Raw genomic sequence first — 15,597 nt, forward strand, 5'->3', positions numbered from 1 at the left:
AGACTGGAGACTCCAAACTCCCTTTGGTCTTGCCCCTCCCTTCCCCTTTATCTAGATATGTTCAGCTTTCCTGCTTCATCTTTCACTCTCCTACCTCCTAACCCTGAGCTCAGAGAAGGTCCCACTGTCCTCTGTCCTTCACTATTTTGTGTTGCATCGGGTCAGTATGTTTCCCTATGCCAGAGATCTTGGCATTCCAAGTAACATATGAACATTCCATCCTATTTTATTGAAATTCTAGATGATACTAAAAAAATGGGACATATATTGGGAAAAGAGGGACATATATCGGGGGAAGAGGGATATTTCCTTGGGATCCTGAAATCCCACCTCAAACCCAGCTTCTCACTCTCTCTTTCACAGACCAGCTGTTCTCCAAATATGTAAAATCTGTGGTTAATAAAACCCACATCCACATATTTAAATTTTGGAGAAACACTGCTCCTCTCATTTGGGCCCAGCCCTGGCTACATACCCTATCAAGAAGTTGTGTACATTTTTAGTTCAACAGGGCGCAGGAGATCCCAGCCTTATGATCCCTGAACCATAGTTCATTCAGAAGAGCCTACTTTTAAAGCAGCCTCAAGCCCAGTATCTTTTGCTCCATCTCTAGCTAGGGCTCCCTTCTGTGTATCTTCTTTACTTTCCAGGCACAGGCAGAATAAAGCTGAAATGCATTGAGTCTAAAATCATGTACACTCCACTGCATCATCAGAACATAGATGTAAACACTACGGTATACAAGGGCAACTTCAAAAGACCCAGCGCCATTTCTAGCACTCGGCTTCCTACTGCATGGTCCACAGTTTCCTATTCACCAGATTTTAATCTCTTCCTTTTAAAGAAAGTGTTAGTGGCTATGTTTTACTTTAAAAAAATACAGAATGGAAGAGTTTAAATGGCAATTAAAGTTCAGAAAAATTCTTTTATGTGGAAAAGCATTACCAGTCTAGTTATGGTAGAACATTCCTGACTTCAGAAGTGGAACATTAATGCAAAAGGTCTCTAGCTGGGCCATGAAGGTAACTGTCAACAATGAAAACATTCAGGTCTCTACAGAGCCAATTAGGGCTGTGTTTTCCAGCTTGCCAGACTGACCTGTTAGTCAATTTGCAGGTATTTATTGAATATCATCTTATACCAGGGCTACGGTCTGGGTCCAACTATACTAACCTTTTAAAGCCTGTGCATGTCTCTCTAAGACATGGTTTGTGAGGGAAGCACTCAGCGTTGAAGATGAGGGGGAAGGAAAGTCTTGAAGATGGTTCAGTCATTAAGTTGGATTCTAGAAGAAAACGCCAATGAATTTTTTTTTTTTTTTTTTTTTTTTTTTTGTGATGGAGTTTCGCTCTTGTTACCCAGGCTGGAGTGCAATAGTGTGATCTCAGCTCACCGCAACCTCCGCCTCCTGGGTTCAGGCAATTCTCCTGCCTCAGCCTCCTGAGTAGCTGGGACTACAGGCACACGCCACCAACCATGCCCAGCCAATTTTTTGTATTTTTAATAGAGACGGGGTTTCACCACGTTGACCAGGGTGGTCTCGATCTCTTGACCTCGTGATCCACCTGCCTAAGGCCATTGAATTTAATAGGTAAAATCAAAGTTCATTTTAAACAGGATCCTTTAATAAGCATAAAAATGATAAATCTACCCCTAGTAGAAGCAGATCAAATATACAGTGTCACACTTCAAGTGGTATCTGCAAATTGATAATGGCTTCATATCCAAGATAGTATCTAAGCAAGGAGCCCTCTTCCCCTTTGAATGGAGGAAAGCATTTGCAACCTTTAGCTGCAACTAAGCAGGCTGTATTTCTGTTGAACCAAGGTAACAAAAGCTGTATATCAAATAAATGCCCTTCAAGGCATGATAATTGCCCATGGAAGACATCAGCATCATTTCAAATTAAGACCCTCTTTGAAAAAAAAAAAAAAAAAAAAAAAAAGACCCTGTTTGCTGAAATAATTTGTTGCTGTTTGATTTTAACATGAATAAACTAGGTTAAGCTAAAATATCACTGGGCAAAAGCTTTACTATATTTCCTAGAAATAAAAAGCAAAAACAAAAACATATTTCTATGCCAGAATTTGAGCAAGCAATACCAGACTGAAGCTTGACTGAAGAGGCCTCAGCCTTAGTGTGGGAATGGGAAGCCAGCCAGCAACTGAGTGCACCATAGTGACTGACAGAGCTGTGCACGTCACTGGACTTCTGCATACAACGAACCATCTCATAACACCTCACTCCTTGAACTCAGGCATAGAATGAGCCTATTTCATCCTTCTTAGCTTCCAGGCAGACAGACCCAGCCATCACAATGCTTTCCTACTTCTGGAAACCAAAGCCCAACTAATCAAGGTATCTGAGCAACAGCTTACTTGCCAGCTCATAGAACTTGTGGGTATGGCCAGGCACGGTGGCTCAAGCCTGTAATCCCAGCACTTTGGGAGGCCAAGGCAGGTGTATCTCAAGGTCAAGAGATTGATACCATCCTGGTCAACATGGTGAAACCCACTCTCTACTAAAAATACAAAACATTAGCTGGGCGTGGCGGCGCATGTCTGTAATCCCAGCTACTCAGGAGGCTGAGGCAGGAGAATTGCCTGAACCCAGGAGGCGGAGGTTGCGGTGAGCCGAGATCGCGCCATTGCACTCCAGCCTAGGTAACAAGAACGAAACTCCGTCTCAAAAAAAAAAAAAAAAAAGTGCTTGTGGGTACTCTAGAAGAATCGTCTATCAGGATTTCTTAGTGTTTTGCCCTAAAGGTAGAACAGGTGAAAGGAAAGAAGTGAAGCTTGGAAGAAAAGAAGAAATACTGATTGCCCACATGCTTGTGTGGATGCAATGTACTTGGGTAGATGTTCCACAAAGCTGAGTCAGTGTTTCCACGGTGCTCCTTGCATAGCCAGGTAAGAAATCATCGACAGCTTTTCATTGGCTGAGGATGCTAAAGTTACCTGACATGTTTTAGGAATTGAGATACTAAGAATACAGGCCACACTGCTGAAACTCATGACTCAGTTGTATTTCTTTCAGTTGAAGCGTTAATTAGGCTCTTAAAACATTAGACAGCCATATGGCCCTCCAAAAGAAACAGCCCACATTATGGTAAACAAAGGACAAGAAGCATTCAGGAATATAAACGGGGTCACCATGACTGGAATTCAGTGGTTTGGGGATTTAGTGGTTTGCTGTCCTGTATAAAGTTGATAGGTGTAGCTGTTAAGAGAGATACAAACCATATATCTGATTCCAAAACTATAAAACTCATAACAAATTGTCATTAAATCTCTCACTTGTAGCTGAAATTGGGCACTGATATTTTTGAAAATATTGCCTGTTTGATGTATGACATCCTGGATTGGAAAAGGCAACACCAGCACTATTTGGAAAGCATACAGCTTATTAATGTTCCACAAGTGGTTAATGAGAAACCTGTATTCGAAGCCATGCCAACTTTGGAGGTAGGCATGGATTCAATGTCTTTAGTGGGATAAATTATTAACTGAGCAATTTTATTTTCGTATTTATAAGGCATATGAAGAAAAAGTTACATAAATACTTGGATCAAGGTCATACTGCCTACGGCATGAAAGATTATTTTATTAATCTCTTCACTATTCCCCCACATGATGGGGGCTTTATGAAGCTCCTCAACTACCTGACACTTGCAGAGTCAAGGATGGAACCCTCCTGGCAGCACTCAGTAAAATGAATAACATCTGTGACAAGAAGGATATTGATAAAGTAATTAAAATATTTATTTAGCACCTGGCTATATGCTAACGCTGCGCAAGATGCTGGCAATACAGTAATGAAAACTCATTCCCGTTCTCCTCATTAAGGTTAACTTTTAAAAAGGATGGCAGTCAACTCAACGATGATTCCAGCATAGCATGATGAAGGCTGAAAGCGGTCAGCTCAGCTTGCAGTAGAAGAAATAAACCTGGTCACCTGATCTGGAGAGGAGGAGGGCCGAGAGAGGGAAGTCAGGAAAACGGAACCAGGATTAGGGATGTGGGGAAAGATGAGTATGAAGTGCCTAATGGAAAATGTGGTAGGGGAAAGTGACAGAATGATATTCTCAAGAAAGGGGAAAAGGTGTACAAAGGAGGTCAAAGAAGAGCAGTATTAGGGCACAAGCCAGGAGCACAGGGTAGTTTAGTGATCCCAGGCTGCATGTGCAAAGATGGGAACAGCAACAGGAACTGAAGCTACAGAGGCAGGACCAGGTCATGAATCTCCTTTGGTGCTAAGTTGGGAGTCTGGTTTATATCCTGCAGGCAATGGAGAAAGAACCACTGAAGGATTGTAGGAGGGAAAATGGCATGACCCTGAGTCACCCAGGGGGAAAAAAAAAACCTGTCTGATGCTCAGTGCGCCATCACCTCATCACTTTCTCCACAATTGTTCAGTAGTTCTGGTAGGCAAAACTGAATAGTCTATACCATTACCTTCTTTCCTTCATCAAGCAAAACTCTCTTCCTTTGATTCTAATATTAGCAATGATTTTGTGGTGTGCACATCTCAGAATCCTGTGGGATCTCATCATACCAGCATTTGATGAGGGCATCTCTCAGCTGGGTATCTCAGTTGTTTCTTTTTAATTACTCTTTTTCTAGGCTCTGCAACTTGTACCATCCCCCGGAAAGAAGAAAACACAGTCTGAAGAACCACAAGCTCCACCACCAGGCATGTATGAAATCAGCTGCTGGAGGATCAACACCACGAGCTGCCCTTTAAGAGACAAGGACTGTCCTCCATACTGCTTTTGGCCTCCCTTCACCTAGAGCTCCTGCATTTATTATTGCATAGTCATAATTTAAAATTATGCATGAAATATTGATGAAAATAATGGAGAACACATCTTAATTGGGCATTGGTATTTTTGATATTTTAGTGACTTCCGTCATCACAACTGAAGTAGACATGAGATACTACAATGATTTGCTGAATCCGATTCCAGAGGAATTTATTTCTGTGCCCCTGATACTCCATTGTATGCTGGAACAGGTGGGTATGTATACTCTGAGGTTTTTTTCCCAGATTGTATACTTGAGTAAGTCATTTGATCTCTCCTGGCCTCTGTTTGTTTTCACACTATTTTAAAACGATTCCCACGATACCTAAATACATTCTCCTTTATAGAGATTAGAATGTTCCAGATGGAACTGAAGTCTGCTTTAATCTTCAGCTTCAGTCCTCTTTCTTTCGCTATACTCCGGAGCCATTTATGTAACATTCCCTGGAGTTTTGGCTGAACATATCCTCGGTAATCTGTGTCTGGTGTCGTTTTACTAGAAGGGGAAGAGGACATGGACAAGTGGGTGGGGTGGTTAATAGTCTTTATCTTTAAATTTTCTTTCATGCTTGTAGATTTAACTAGATTTTTCTACTTCCAAGGCCAACTTTTGTCATCAGCTTTTTTCTTCATAAATATGTCCATTTTACTGGAGTTTTAAATCTGATACAATGTTCTTTACATTATTCACTTAAATGTGTTTTAAAATCCTTTTCTCATGACTGATGTTGTTTATCTGTCCCTTCCTTTTCTTGATCATGGTTGTTAGGGACATAGCTATTGTATTGGTCTTTTCAGAGAACCAGTGTTTTGTTTCACTGATCAACACCTTTTTACTTTTTATTTTATTACTCTCTTCACTAATTCCTTCGTCTATTTATTTGTGTATTTGTTATTTATTTAATTATTTTAAAGACAGGGTCTTTCTTTGTCTCCTAGGCTGGAGAACAGTGGCACAATCGTAGTTCACCCAATCTCAAACTCCTGGGTTCAAATGTTCCTCACACCTCAGCTTCCTGAGTATCTAGAACTACAGGCATGCACCATCATACCCAGTTAATTTAAAAGAATTTATTTTTATTTTTATTTTTTTTTTTGTAGCAACAAGGCCTCACTATGTTGCCTAGTATAGTCTTGAACTCGTGGCCTCAAGCAATCCTCCCACCTCAGCCTCCCAAAGCCCTGGGAGTACAATCATCAGCCATTGTGTCTGGCTCATGTCTTGCTTGTTTTCGTCTTTCTGCTTTCTTTGGATTTATTTTGTATTTTAATTTAAAAATGAAAGCTTACTTCATTTGTTTTTGGTCTTTTTGCTTTATTTAAGGCTATGCATTTCTTTTTGAGTGTTTCTTTGTTTGCATCCCGATGCTTTCTGTGTATTCAGTTCTAAGTCTTTTATTTATTTACATGTTTAACCCATGAATTATTTTGATTTCCATTACTTAGTGATGATTTCTAATATTTTTACATTAGGATCAGTAGACATGTTCTGCAAATTAACTAGTTAATATTTCCTGAGGCTTCCTGTGTGACCTGATGTAACATGGTCAGTTCTTGTGAACGTTCTATGTATATCTGAAAGAGTTTCTTATTCGTACTAATAGCATATATGTAGCACTTACAGGCACCAGGCACTGTTCTAAATGCTTTCAATATGTTAACTGGTGTAATCCTCAGAACAATCCTGTGAAGCAGGAACTATTTTTATCCCCCAATGTATTAGTCCATTTTCACACTGCTATACAGATACTACAGAGACTGGACAATTTATAAACAAAGGAGGTTTAATTGACTCACAGTTCTGCATGACTGGAGAGACCTCAGGAAACTTACAGTCATAGTGAAAGGGGAAGCAGACACCTTCTTCACCAGGCAGTAGGAAAAAACTACCACTTTTAAAACCATCAGGTCTCATGAAAATTTACTCATTATCTTAAGAACAGGATGGGGGAAACCACCCCTATACCCCAATCACCTTCCTCCCTTCACACGTGGGGATTACAATTTGAAATAAGTTTAAGGTGGAGACCGTAGAACCCATTTTACAGATCAGGAAACTGAGGCACAAAATGTTTTTCGAGTTTGTTCAAGTAGAAAGTATCAGAAATGACTTAAAACCTAGTGAATCTACATAGAAAAGTATTTGGATGGGATTTCTTCATTGTCATCTTCCTTCTAATGTTGCTGATAAGAAGTCCAATTTGACATCTAATAATTTTTTCTTTGCAGATAACCTTTATTTTTCTTTCTAGCAGCTGTTACGATTTTCTCTTTATAATTGATAACACAGACTATGTCTAGGTGTGATTTTGTTTTATCATATTTGTCATTACGGTGTAAGGAAATTAAAATCTGATTTCCAGTCATATTCCGTGTGAAATAAAAATTCTTTACACTGTCCCATAAAGGACTTAAAAATAGGGCTCTGAGATGTACCTGTCATCTCACCTCCTGCCTTCCACCTAACACACACACACACACACACACACACACACACACACACACACACACAATTCATCATGTACATAGACCTTCTGGTTTTTCCTCAAATATGTTACTTAATTCCACATTAACCTTTTACTCTACCTTCTTTACCTAGAAAACTTTCTTTCTGGAGAGTCCCTGGTGGAAGTGCCATTCCTTAGAGTGGCCTTCTCTGACCACCTGATCTGAAGAACCCTCTCCCCCGACAATACACAGCAGTCTCTGTCATATTATATTGTTTTATTTTCTTATCAACAGCTTTTCTTTTTGCAGTATATTTATCAACTATTTCTTCTTACCTTTCCCCTCCTCCTGCTAGAATATAATCTCCATGCAAGCAGTAACAATGTAATCTTGTTCATTGCTGTATGCTCAGCACACAATAACCATACCTAACCCATAGTGGACACTAAATACGTATTTGTTAAACTGAGAAGATTCTGAGAAAGTCTTCCATTTTCAAATATCATTTGTCCTATCCATTTACCTTAATTATTATTGAATGGATGTTCGAACTTCAGGGTTTTCCTCTTTGTCTTTTAAGTTTTCTTTAAATTCTGTCCCTTTGGGAATTCCAGCTTAACTTCCTTCAGCCTTCTTCAGGGAGTCCAATCTGCTTTTGAAGTTTGGTTCTGGCAGTAATGTTTTTAATTTATAAATCCTCTATTTTTTTTTTTTTTTTACAATTGCCTGTTCTTGTTCTTGGTTCATGGATGTGACACATTTTCTTCTCTTAACACACAAAAGATTTACTTTAAAGTGCTTTTTAGACTCTGTCATCTCTGCTACCTTCCATATACATTTTTCTGGGTTTTGACTGCCTTAGTTTTCCAACCAATTGGATAACCACAGTAATATTTGCCTTCAATTGCTCCAGGAAGTTTTTAGAAGACCAAAAGTTTTATTATATCAATAAATGCATAAAAGTACAAAAGCCCTATAGAGCTTGCAGTATCATTATTTTATTTATCTTAGTCTTTCTTTTTTTATTCTACAAAACTTAAAGCAACAAACACGTATTAACCATCTACTGTGTTCCAGGTACCCAAGGAGACAGTTAATGGGCTCAGCTCCTAATAAATAGAAGTCACCCAGTAGATCCATGTTGAATGAGTGAACACTGAATAATAATAAGGGGATGAAAACACTGAAATATGGGAGTGATGGGATGGCACTTTACAGAATGGGATGCTAGAACTGAACATTTCAGAGAAGGAACAGTTTTGAGTGATCTTTCATGGTTAAAGTGGGTCCAAGAAATGATCAGAGGATAGAAGGTGGAAACAGTAAGTTACTCTTCCGACAGTAGGGTGTTTCAACAAGGTAAAGAATAGGATAAAAGTTTGTTATTCCAGAGCAGTGGTTCTCAACAGGAGGTGATTTTGTTCCCAGAGGATATGTCTGGAGATATATTTGGTTGTCACAACTGGAAGGTTGTTCCTTGTATAAAATGGGTAGACCCCAGGGACATTGCTAAATATCCTATAGTGCACAGGACAGCTCCCCACAACAAGTAATTATCTAGGCCAAAATGTCATTAATGCCAAGGCTGAGGAAACTTGTAGAGGGAAATGAAATCATAGAGGTTGGTTATAGGATATAGGGTAAAGGGAAAAGCTGTAAATTAGAGGCCAAACTTGATTATGTTTCAACCTCTTTAACTTGTTTTCCATGTAAAATTGAACAAGGCTCTTAATCTTTCTACATCTCACTTTCCCCACATATAGGAGACACTATTCCATTTACTGATCTTATAATAACTTTTCTGTTTTTGAAGAAAGTATGAGGGTTTGGGCTGAACCCCCATTTCTTCCACTTGGTATCCATGAGCTTTGGCCAGTCACCCTAGTTTTTTCCTCTATACAATGGGAAATAATATCTACCCCGACAAGATTGCTGTGAGGCTTAAATGATCACATGTGAAGATGTGTTACATAGTACCTGGCTTGTGGTAGACATTCAATAAATATTTCATCAATCCAAAGTTGTATGAACATTCTTTCCACTTCTTTAAGACAAAGAGTAAATGTTAAGAAAAATGTTATTATTCTATTTGAATAGAATCTTCATGAAATATTTTTATCAAAAGTTTGTTTACCATTTTTTATGTTAGCAATTTTAATACAAATATTAAATTTATATCTACTTTAATGCATGGATTGCAAACACTTTTCCTTTTATTTGGTGATCACTGATAGTTTCCTGCCATTTTGTGTCATCAGCGGTACTTGGGTCGTGGAAATGGTTCTTACTAAGCAGTGGGAATGCAGCAATGAGCCGTGAGTATCACTAAAGAGCAGACCCTTACACCAGTTCCTCTCATTGTTGATCTCAAAAGGTTGTGGCAACTGAAGAAGACCTTGTCCCACCCAGTCTGCAGGAGCCACCCCCCAGAGCAGACGGGCTAGACCACAGAATCGCAGCTCACATCGTATCCCTTCTGCCCTCACTCTGTCTCTCGGAGAGGGAGAAAAAGGTCAGATAGCCTGAGATAGCAGAGTCTTCATGCTTTGGAAAAGTATGAATTCTTTCTTTAAATCAATGTTATTTCAATTTGCATAGAATCTTCATGAAGCATTTTTATTTGAAGAAGAAAGTGAAAGGAAAGCCGTACCCAAAGGCCCCCTTCTACTGAATTATCATGATGCACACGCCCACAAGAAGTATGCACTGAAGGTAATAGTAATCAGGTTGCCACAAGGAAAACCACTGTGGGAAAGTGTGTTTACAACCATTCAGCTGAAAGAAGTTAATTAGGTAACTTCACCAACACTAATTAAAATGTAATGTACAAAATAGACACTTGCATACAAAAGAGGACCCTAGAAAATGGACCTAGATACAGGGAAGAATGATGTCAGCCTAGGAAATCTGCTTGATCCTAGAGGTCTGATTAACAATTCAGTTAATTGTTACCACCACTAAATTTGCATTAAAACCTTATAATTATTTGCTTTAAATAACTGCTGCTATGAAAAACTCATAGAAGCCAGAAAAGGATCTCAAGACGGAGAGATGAATATAATATATGAGACTTTGGCAGTTTGTCACTGTGAATGAAGAATCAGTCATTTCTGTGCCCCAGGAACTCCTGGCAACATAGGAACTAGCTTTTTGACCTTCAGCAAAATACCAAAAGTTTGTCTTTCCCAATTACCATTGATTTCCTCTGTTCCCAAATAATGAGAGTGAAGGTATCATGTTTAGCCTTCTCCATATGCATAAGGCACTTCACAGCTGACTTTAACGTCTTCTGTCATGTTGCTCTTTTTCATCAGGACCAAAAGAATTTTGATCCAGTTCAAATTGAGCAGGAGATGCAGTCCAAGCTGCCACTGTGGGAATTCCTTCAGTTCCCTCTGCCCCCACCGTGGAACAACACTAAGCATTTAGCAACAATTCATGAGCTTATGCACTTCTGTACGAGTGGTAAGTCCATGGCTTTGGCTTAGCTTAAACTCAATTTAATTAATGGTCATATATGCCTCTTAAAATTGCACCCTTATTTACGAAAAGTATTTTCATTCTTTAAAGACCTTTCAGAGGCTCAGGTGGGTATTTTGATTGACTGCAACTTCCTTATTTGAATAATGTTATCTGCAATGTTATCAGTAGCTATAATGCATAACACTCTTCAATTTTATGTACTGGGATTTTTTTCCTATTGCATTTTCTTAACCACAGTAATTCTTTTTTTTTCCTCCTTTTCCCCATCTCTGTCCCAAATACTCCCATTGTAATCCCATCCTACTTACAGAGAAGTAAAGGGGTGTGTGTGTGTGTGTGTGTGTGTGTGTGTGAGAGTGTGTGTGTCATTTCCAGGACAATGCTGTCCTTCCCTCTTCTGCCTGACCACTACACTCCTTTATCATCATTACACATCATGCAAACATTACAGGAACATTGCAAAGACGTTTTCTGGAAAGAGAGAAGAGCAACCTGGACCATGCAACTTTGCTCCAATTCAGTGATACCTGTCTTTTAATTTTCAACTTACATCGTCTTGTTTCAGCCACCCACAATCGATAAAACACAGGTTCCATAATGAGTTTTCTTCTGTCTCTTCCCACTCTGTCCCTTCACAGTTCTTTCTTTTTTTATTAAAGCAGAAAAAAAAAAAAAGAAGATTGAGATAATCTGAATTTGGCAGGAATGTTCACCAGGGTAAAACCAATGTGAGCACTACCGTGGTCCATCTCTGCCCGTGAGGGCGGGAAGGAAAGAAGAAAGCGTGCGACTTGGGAGGCAGATGTAGATATCTTGTAAGCTGTGCTGCTAGAAGCTCATGTTTAATCCTATCTTGAGAGAAAATTCTGAGCACGCTATTCAAATCCAGAAATTAAATTTTTATGGAGAAAGATGAATCATAGAAACATAAAATTTCCTAACTGAAAGAAACCATAGAATTAATCTGGTCAAAATTCATTTTCAGAGAAGAAAGCTGAGATCCTGGCAGGGTTAAATTATTTGTTTTAGGAGTATAACAATGGTGGGAAAAGCAAGAAAAAAAATTATTCTGGTCTCTGGATACCCGGTAGAACCACATTCCCTACCTTACTGAGCAGGACACAGGAAGAAAGCCACTGCAGATGTCTGATGGTGCAATGTGCAAGTTTAAGCACCTGCTGTATAACTAGGGATAAAAGGTGAAGAGAGAGCCCACTGTTGGCCTGTTGCTGAGCCGGAGTTGGTTCAAATTAACACGTTCTCCCAGCAGGAAGAGCCATTTTATGCTCTTTGAGGCCAGTGGGAAGAGGGGTTGTTCAGATACAGTATCTAGAATCACATCTCATCTGAGTTGACTGGGATTTTGTGATAGAGACAGTCATTTCCCAGAGTAAATTCTCTTTCCCACTTGCGGGAATATGCAGATACATTTCTACTTATAAGGGACATTAAATTACACAGACATCTTTATTTGACAGGGAAACATTTGACCTAGAAAAGAAAAGAGCATGTGCATATTCTTCCTTACCACCTCATTTGTAAGTCTAAACAAATCACCAAATATTTTTATCTTGATTTCTTTTTTCACTTTTAAGTAGGCTTAGTAATAGAAAAAGCCAGGAACTGTTGAACGCTGTCCCACCACTGACCCACAGACACGCAGGGCGCAGCCTCGAGGGCCTGGTATGGTGTTGCTGTTGTGTCTGTAACTACCTGCTTCCTGGGAAGGGGGTGAACTTCTGTTGTTTTTCTGTGTCCTGCGGCCCGGCCCCCCCACTTCTCCTTCTGCCTTAAGACGTGATTCCGTTCTCCCTTCAGCTCAGCTCTCCACCCCGCACAGGATTTTTGCTCCTGCTGCCACCATCGAAACCTCACACATACGCTGCTTACATGGCCTGTCCTGGACCCGTGGTGTTCCTCCCCCCTCCTCCTTTCCCTTTTGCCACATCATACGTAACCAGTTCAAAACCAGCCTCTTGATGCCGCATCCTTAAATTTATCCCTTCACCATCTCCCTTATTTCAATTAGTAGCAACTACTTTCCGCCAAAAACCTCGGAGTCATCCCTGCTGTCTCTGTCTTCTCACACTCCTCACTACCATCCCAGCCCAGTCCTCACCACCCCTCACTTGGACTGTTCCAATAGCTTTCCAGCTGGTCTACAGGCTTTCACTTTTTACTGACAGTCTTTTATCCACACAACCACCCAAACGGCCCCTCTAAAATGTTGGTTGGATCATGTGCCTTTGTAACCGAAAACTCTACAGCAGTCACCCACTTCACTCGAAGAAATCCCAAACTGGGCCAGGTGCCTGGCTCATGACTTTAATTCCAGCACTTTGGGAGGCCCAGGCGGGTGGATCGCTTGAGCTCAGGAGTTCGAGACCAGCCTGGCCAATATAGCAAAACTCCATCTCTACAAAAAAATACAAAAATTAGCCAGGTGTGGTGGCACACGCCTGCGGACACAGCTACTTGGGAAGCCGAGGTGGGAGAATCACCTGCACTCAGCTTGGGTAAACCTGTCTCAAAAAAACGAACTACAGTAAGAACCTAAACTGTCCGCCACCTAATTTTTAAGCCGCCACCTGTCAAGCTGTCATGTTCCATTCTCCTCCGTCTGCACTGGCCTCACTGTGATTCCATGAACATGTCGATCACACCCCTGCCTCAGGATCGTTGCACTCGCTGCTTTCCCTCCCTCGGTGACTTTTCCCCAGATATCCACGCAGCTTGCTCCCCCACTGCCTTCACAGTTTTGCTTCATCGTTGAGACGATTTTTTCATGACTGCTCTATATAAACTAGAAGCCCCTCCCTGACCACTTTTTGTCCCCTCAGCTGGCTATATTCTTTTTATCATCTTTTGTCTTTTACATTCATCAGTTTCCAACCACTAGAATGGATATTCCATGAGAGCAGGGTGCTATTTTGTTCACCACTATGTTCCCAGCTTTTATTATAGTTAGTGACACTTAGTAGGGGCTCAAAAAAAAATTGAAAAATAAATGAATGAGCAAACTCTTCTTCATGCTGTAACTCATTTTCCTCTTCCCTCTCTCCTTAATTTCCCTGTTTTCTCCCAAAGGACCTGCTGCTTTTCTCAGATTCGCTCGAGAGACAATGGAGGGTACTTCTGAATTACTGATCCATATCATTTCACTTTCTTTCTGATTGAATTCCATGCTTATTTGTGAATTCTGCTTCTCCTCCCTCTACCTTTAACTTCTAAAGTGTAAGAACCAAATCTTGATTATTTCAAATCCCAGACACTTATGACAAAGCCTGATACACAGAAAATAATAACCAATGAAAGAGTGAGCAAGTGAATAAATGCCGTAAAAAGGTAAATGCACAATGCTGAAGCCTGTTGAAAGCTGATAAAGTTTGAAGTGCAATTATGGAAGACACGGCAGCAGTTTATGTGCACAGAAGGAAGCCTTTCCTGAGCCCAAATAAATAGAAAAACTCAGTAAATATAACAACCTATATTAGGCACAAATAAATAATTTCTCTGTTTTAAATTACAACAGGAAAAAAGGGTGCTTTCACTCAAAAATAGTAAGTTGTGTAAGCATATTCAACCAATATGGTACCCTGGAAAGTCCATGCAAATGAATCCGGACACCTAAGATTGATTTAAGTTATCAAGCAGTTTGGGAGCATTATAGTTTGCTAAATTCTATCTTTACTGTGTCGTTTGCTTACCCTCAGGTACCTTTGATATTTGCTGCAGACTGGGGAGCCAATGTTTCAAATCATGCCAACAGCCATTGTGGCATTATTCCCTTGTCTTTCTGGTAGACAGACTCCCTGCTTCTTGTCCCTCCGTCAACCCTATACCATCTGCTAATAAGAACATTTCAGCAGCATCGGTTCTGCTTTCTTACAGATGTCTTGAGCTGGAATGAAGTAGAACGAGCCTTCAAGGTGTTTACTTTTGAGAGCCTGAAGCTCTCTGAGGTTGACGAAAAAGGGAAACTAAAGCCTTCTGGGATGATGAGTGGGTCGGATTCTGAAATGTTCAGCATACCGTGGGACAACCCTGCCAGATTTGCTAAACAGATAAGGCAGCAATATGCCATGAAAATGAATACTCAAGAGGCCAAGCAGACAGCAGGTACACTGCATGGAGGGAACAGAACGCATTGTTGTATTTTATGATTGTCAGTTTTTCTCATATTGTATCTCATGGATATTCCTTACACTGAATAGATATTAAAATCAAAGACAGAACAATATTTGTGGATCAGAATTTGTCAATGTCTGTGCAAAATGATGAGAGCAACCAAGAACCTTCAGATCCTAGTCAGCGTGACGCTAACAATATGAAGCATTCTGACTTGAATAATCCTGTACTCTCAGGACCTGATAATAGGCAGCTGTTAGAGCAGGAGGGCATAATGAAGACTCAGCTCCAACATGAGTCTTTGGGTAAGTTAAAGAGTGTGTGTGTGTGTGTGTGTGACACTATTATAGTAGACATAATAGATAGACATTTATTTAATATTGCTCTGTTGTATCTCAAGTACTTTAACAAATACTTACGTAAACATCAGCCTATGACAAAGATACTATTACCCCAATTCTACAGATGAGGAAACCAAGAAGTAGAAAGGTTAAATAACTTGTTCAACTACACACAAGTAGGAAGTCAGGATTTGAACAGAGGGCTGACTTCAAACCAGTGCTTCCTCCATTGTGTCTTGCAGCTTCCTGAGTTCCAGAAATGTTTCATGATGCAGCTAATGATTTAGCCATAGTCCTAGTCTCATTCATGCTGATTTTGTTGCGTTTGGGTTTTCCTTTCTTCTAACTAGGATAGATTCCCTATTTCTTTGTCCTAAGTACTCTTACCTATTAGCC

General features: G+C 40.1%; 1 protein-coding gene across 6 annotated transcripts in view; it reads left to right on the plus strand.

Annotated features, from left to right (window-relative positions):
- Nucleotides 1-15,597, plus strand: part of SPAG17 (sperm associated antigen 17) — a 250,275-nt gene that overhangs the window by 102,988 nt on the left and 131,690 nt on the right. For 4 of the 6 annotated variants that reach the window (XM_003933530.4, XM_074381188.1, XM_074381192.1 and 1 more), the window contains 8 exons: nt 3,303-3,464; nt 4,623-4,692; nt 4,901-5,013; nt 9,624-9,761; nt 9,848-9,961; nt 10,564-10,714; nt 14,624-14,851; nt 14,947-15,165. In XM_003933530.4, coding sequence (XP_003933579.2) covers nt 3,303-3,464; nt 4,623-4,692; nt 4,901-5,013; nt 9,624-9,761; nt 9,848-9,961; nt 10,564-10,714; nt 14,624-14,851; nt 14,947-15,165 — 1,195 coding nt within the window. The remainder of the gene's footprint in view (nt 1-3,302; nt 3,465-4,622; nt 4,693-4,900; nt 5,014-9,623; nt 9,762-9,847; nt 9,962-10,563; nt 10,715-14,623; nt 14,852-14,946; nt 15,166-15,597) is intronic. The other 2 variants (XM_074381189.1, XM_074381191.1) reach the window with 1 other exon arrangement.

Source organism: Saimiri boliviensis, chromosome 11 (genome assembly GCF_048565385.1).
Source record: "Saimiri boliviensis isolate mSaiBol1 chromosome 11, mSaiBol1.pri, whole genome shotgun sequence".
Lineage (NCBI taxonomy): Eukaryota > Metazoa > Chordata > Mammalia > Primates > Cebidae > Saimiri > Saimiri boliviensis.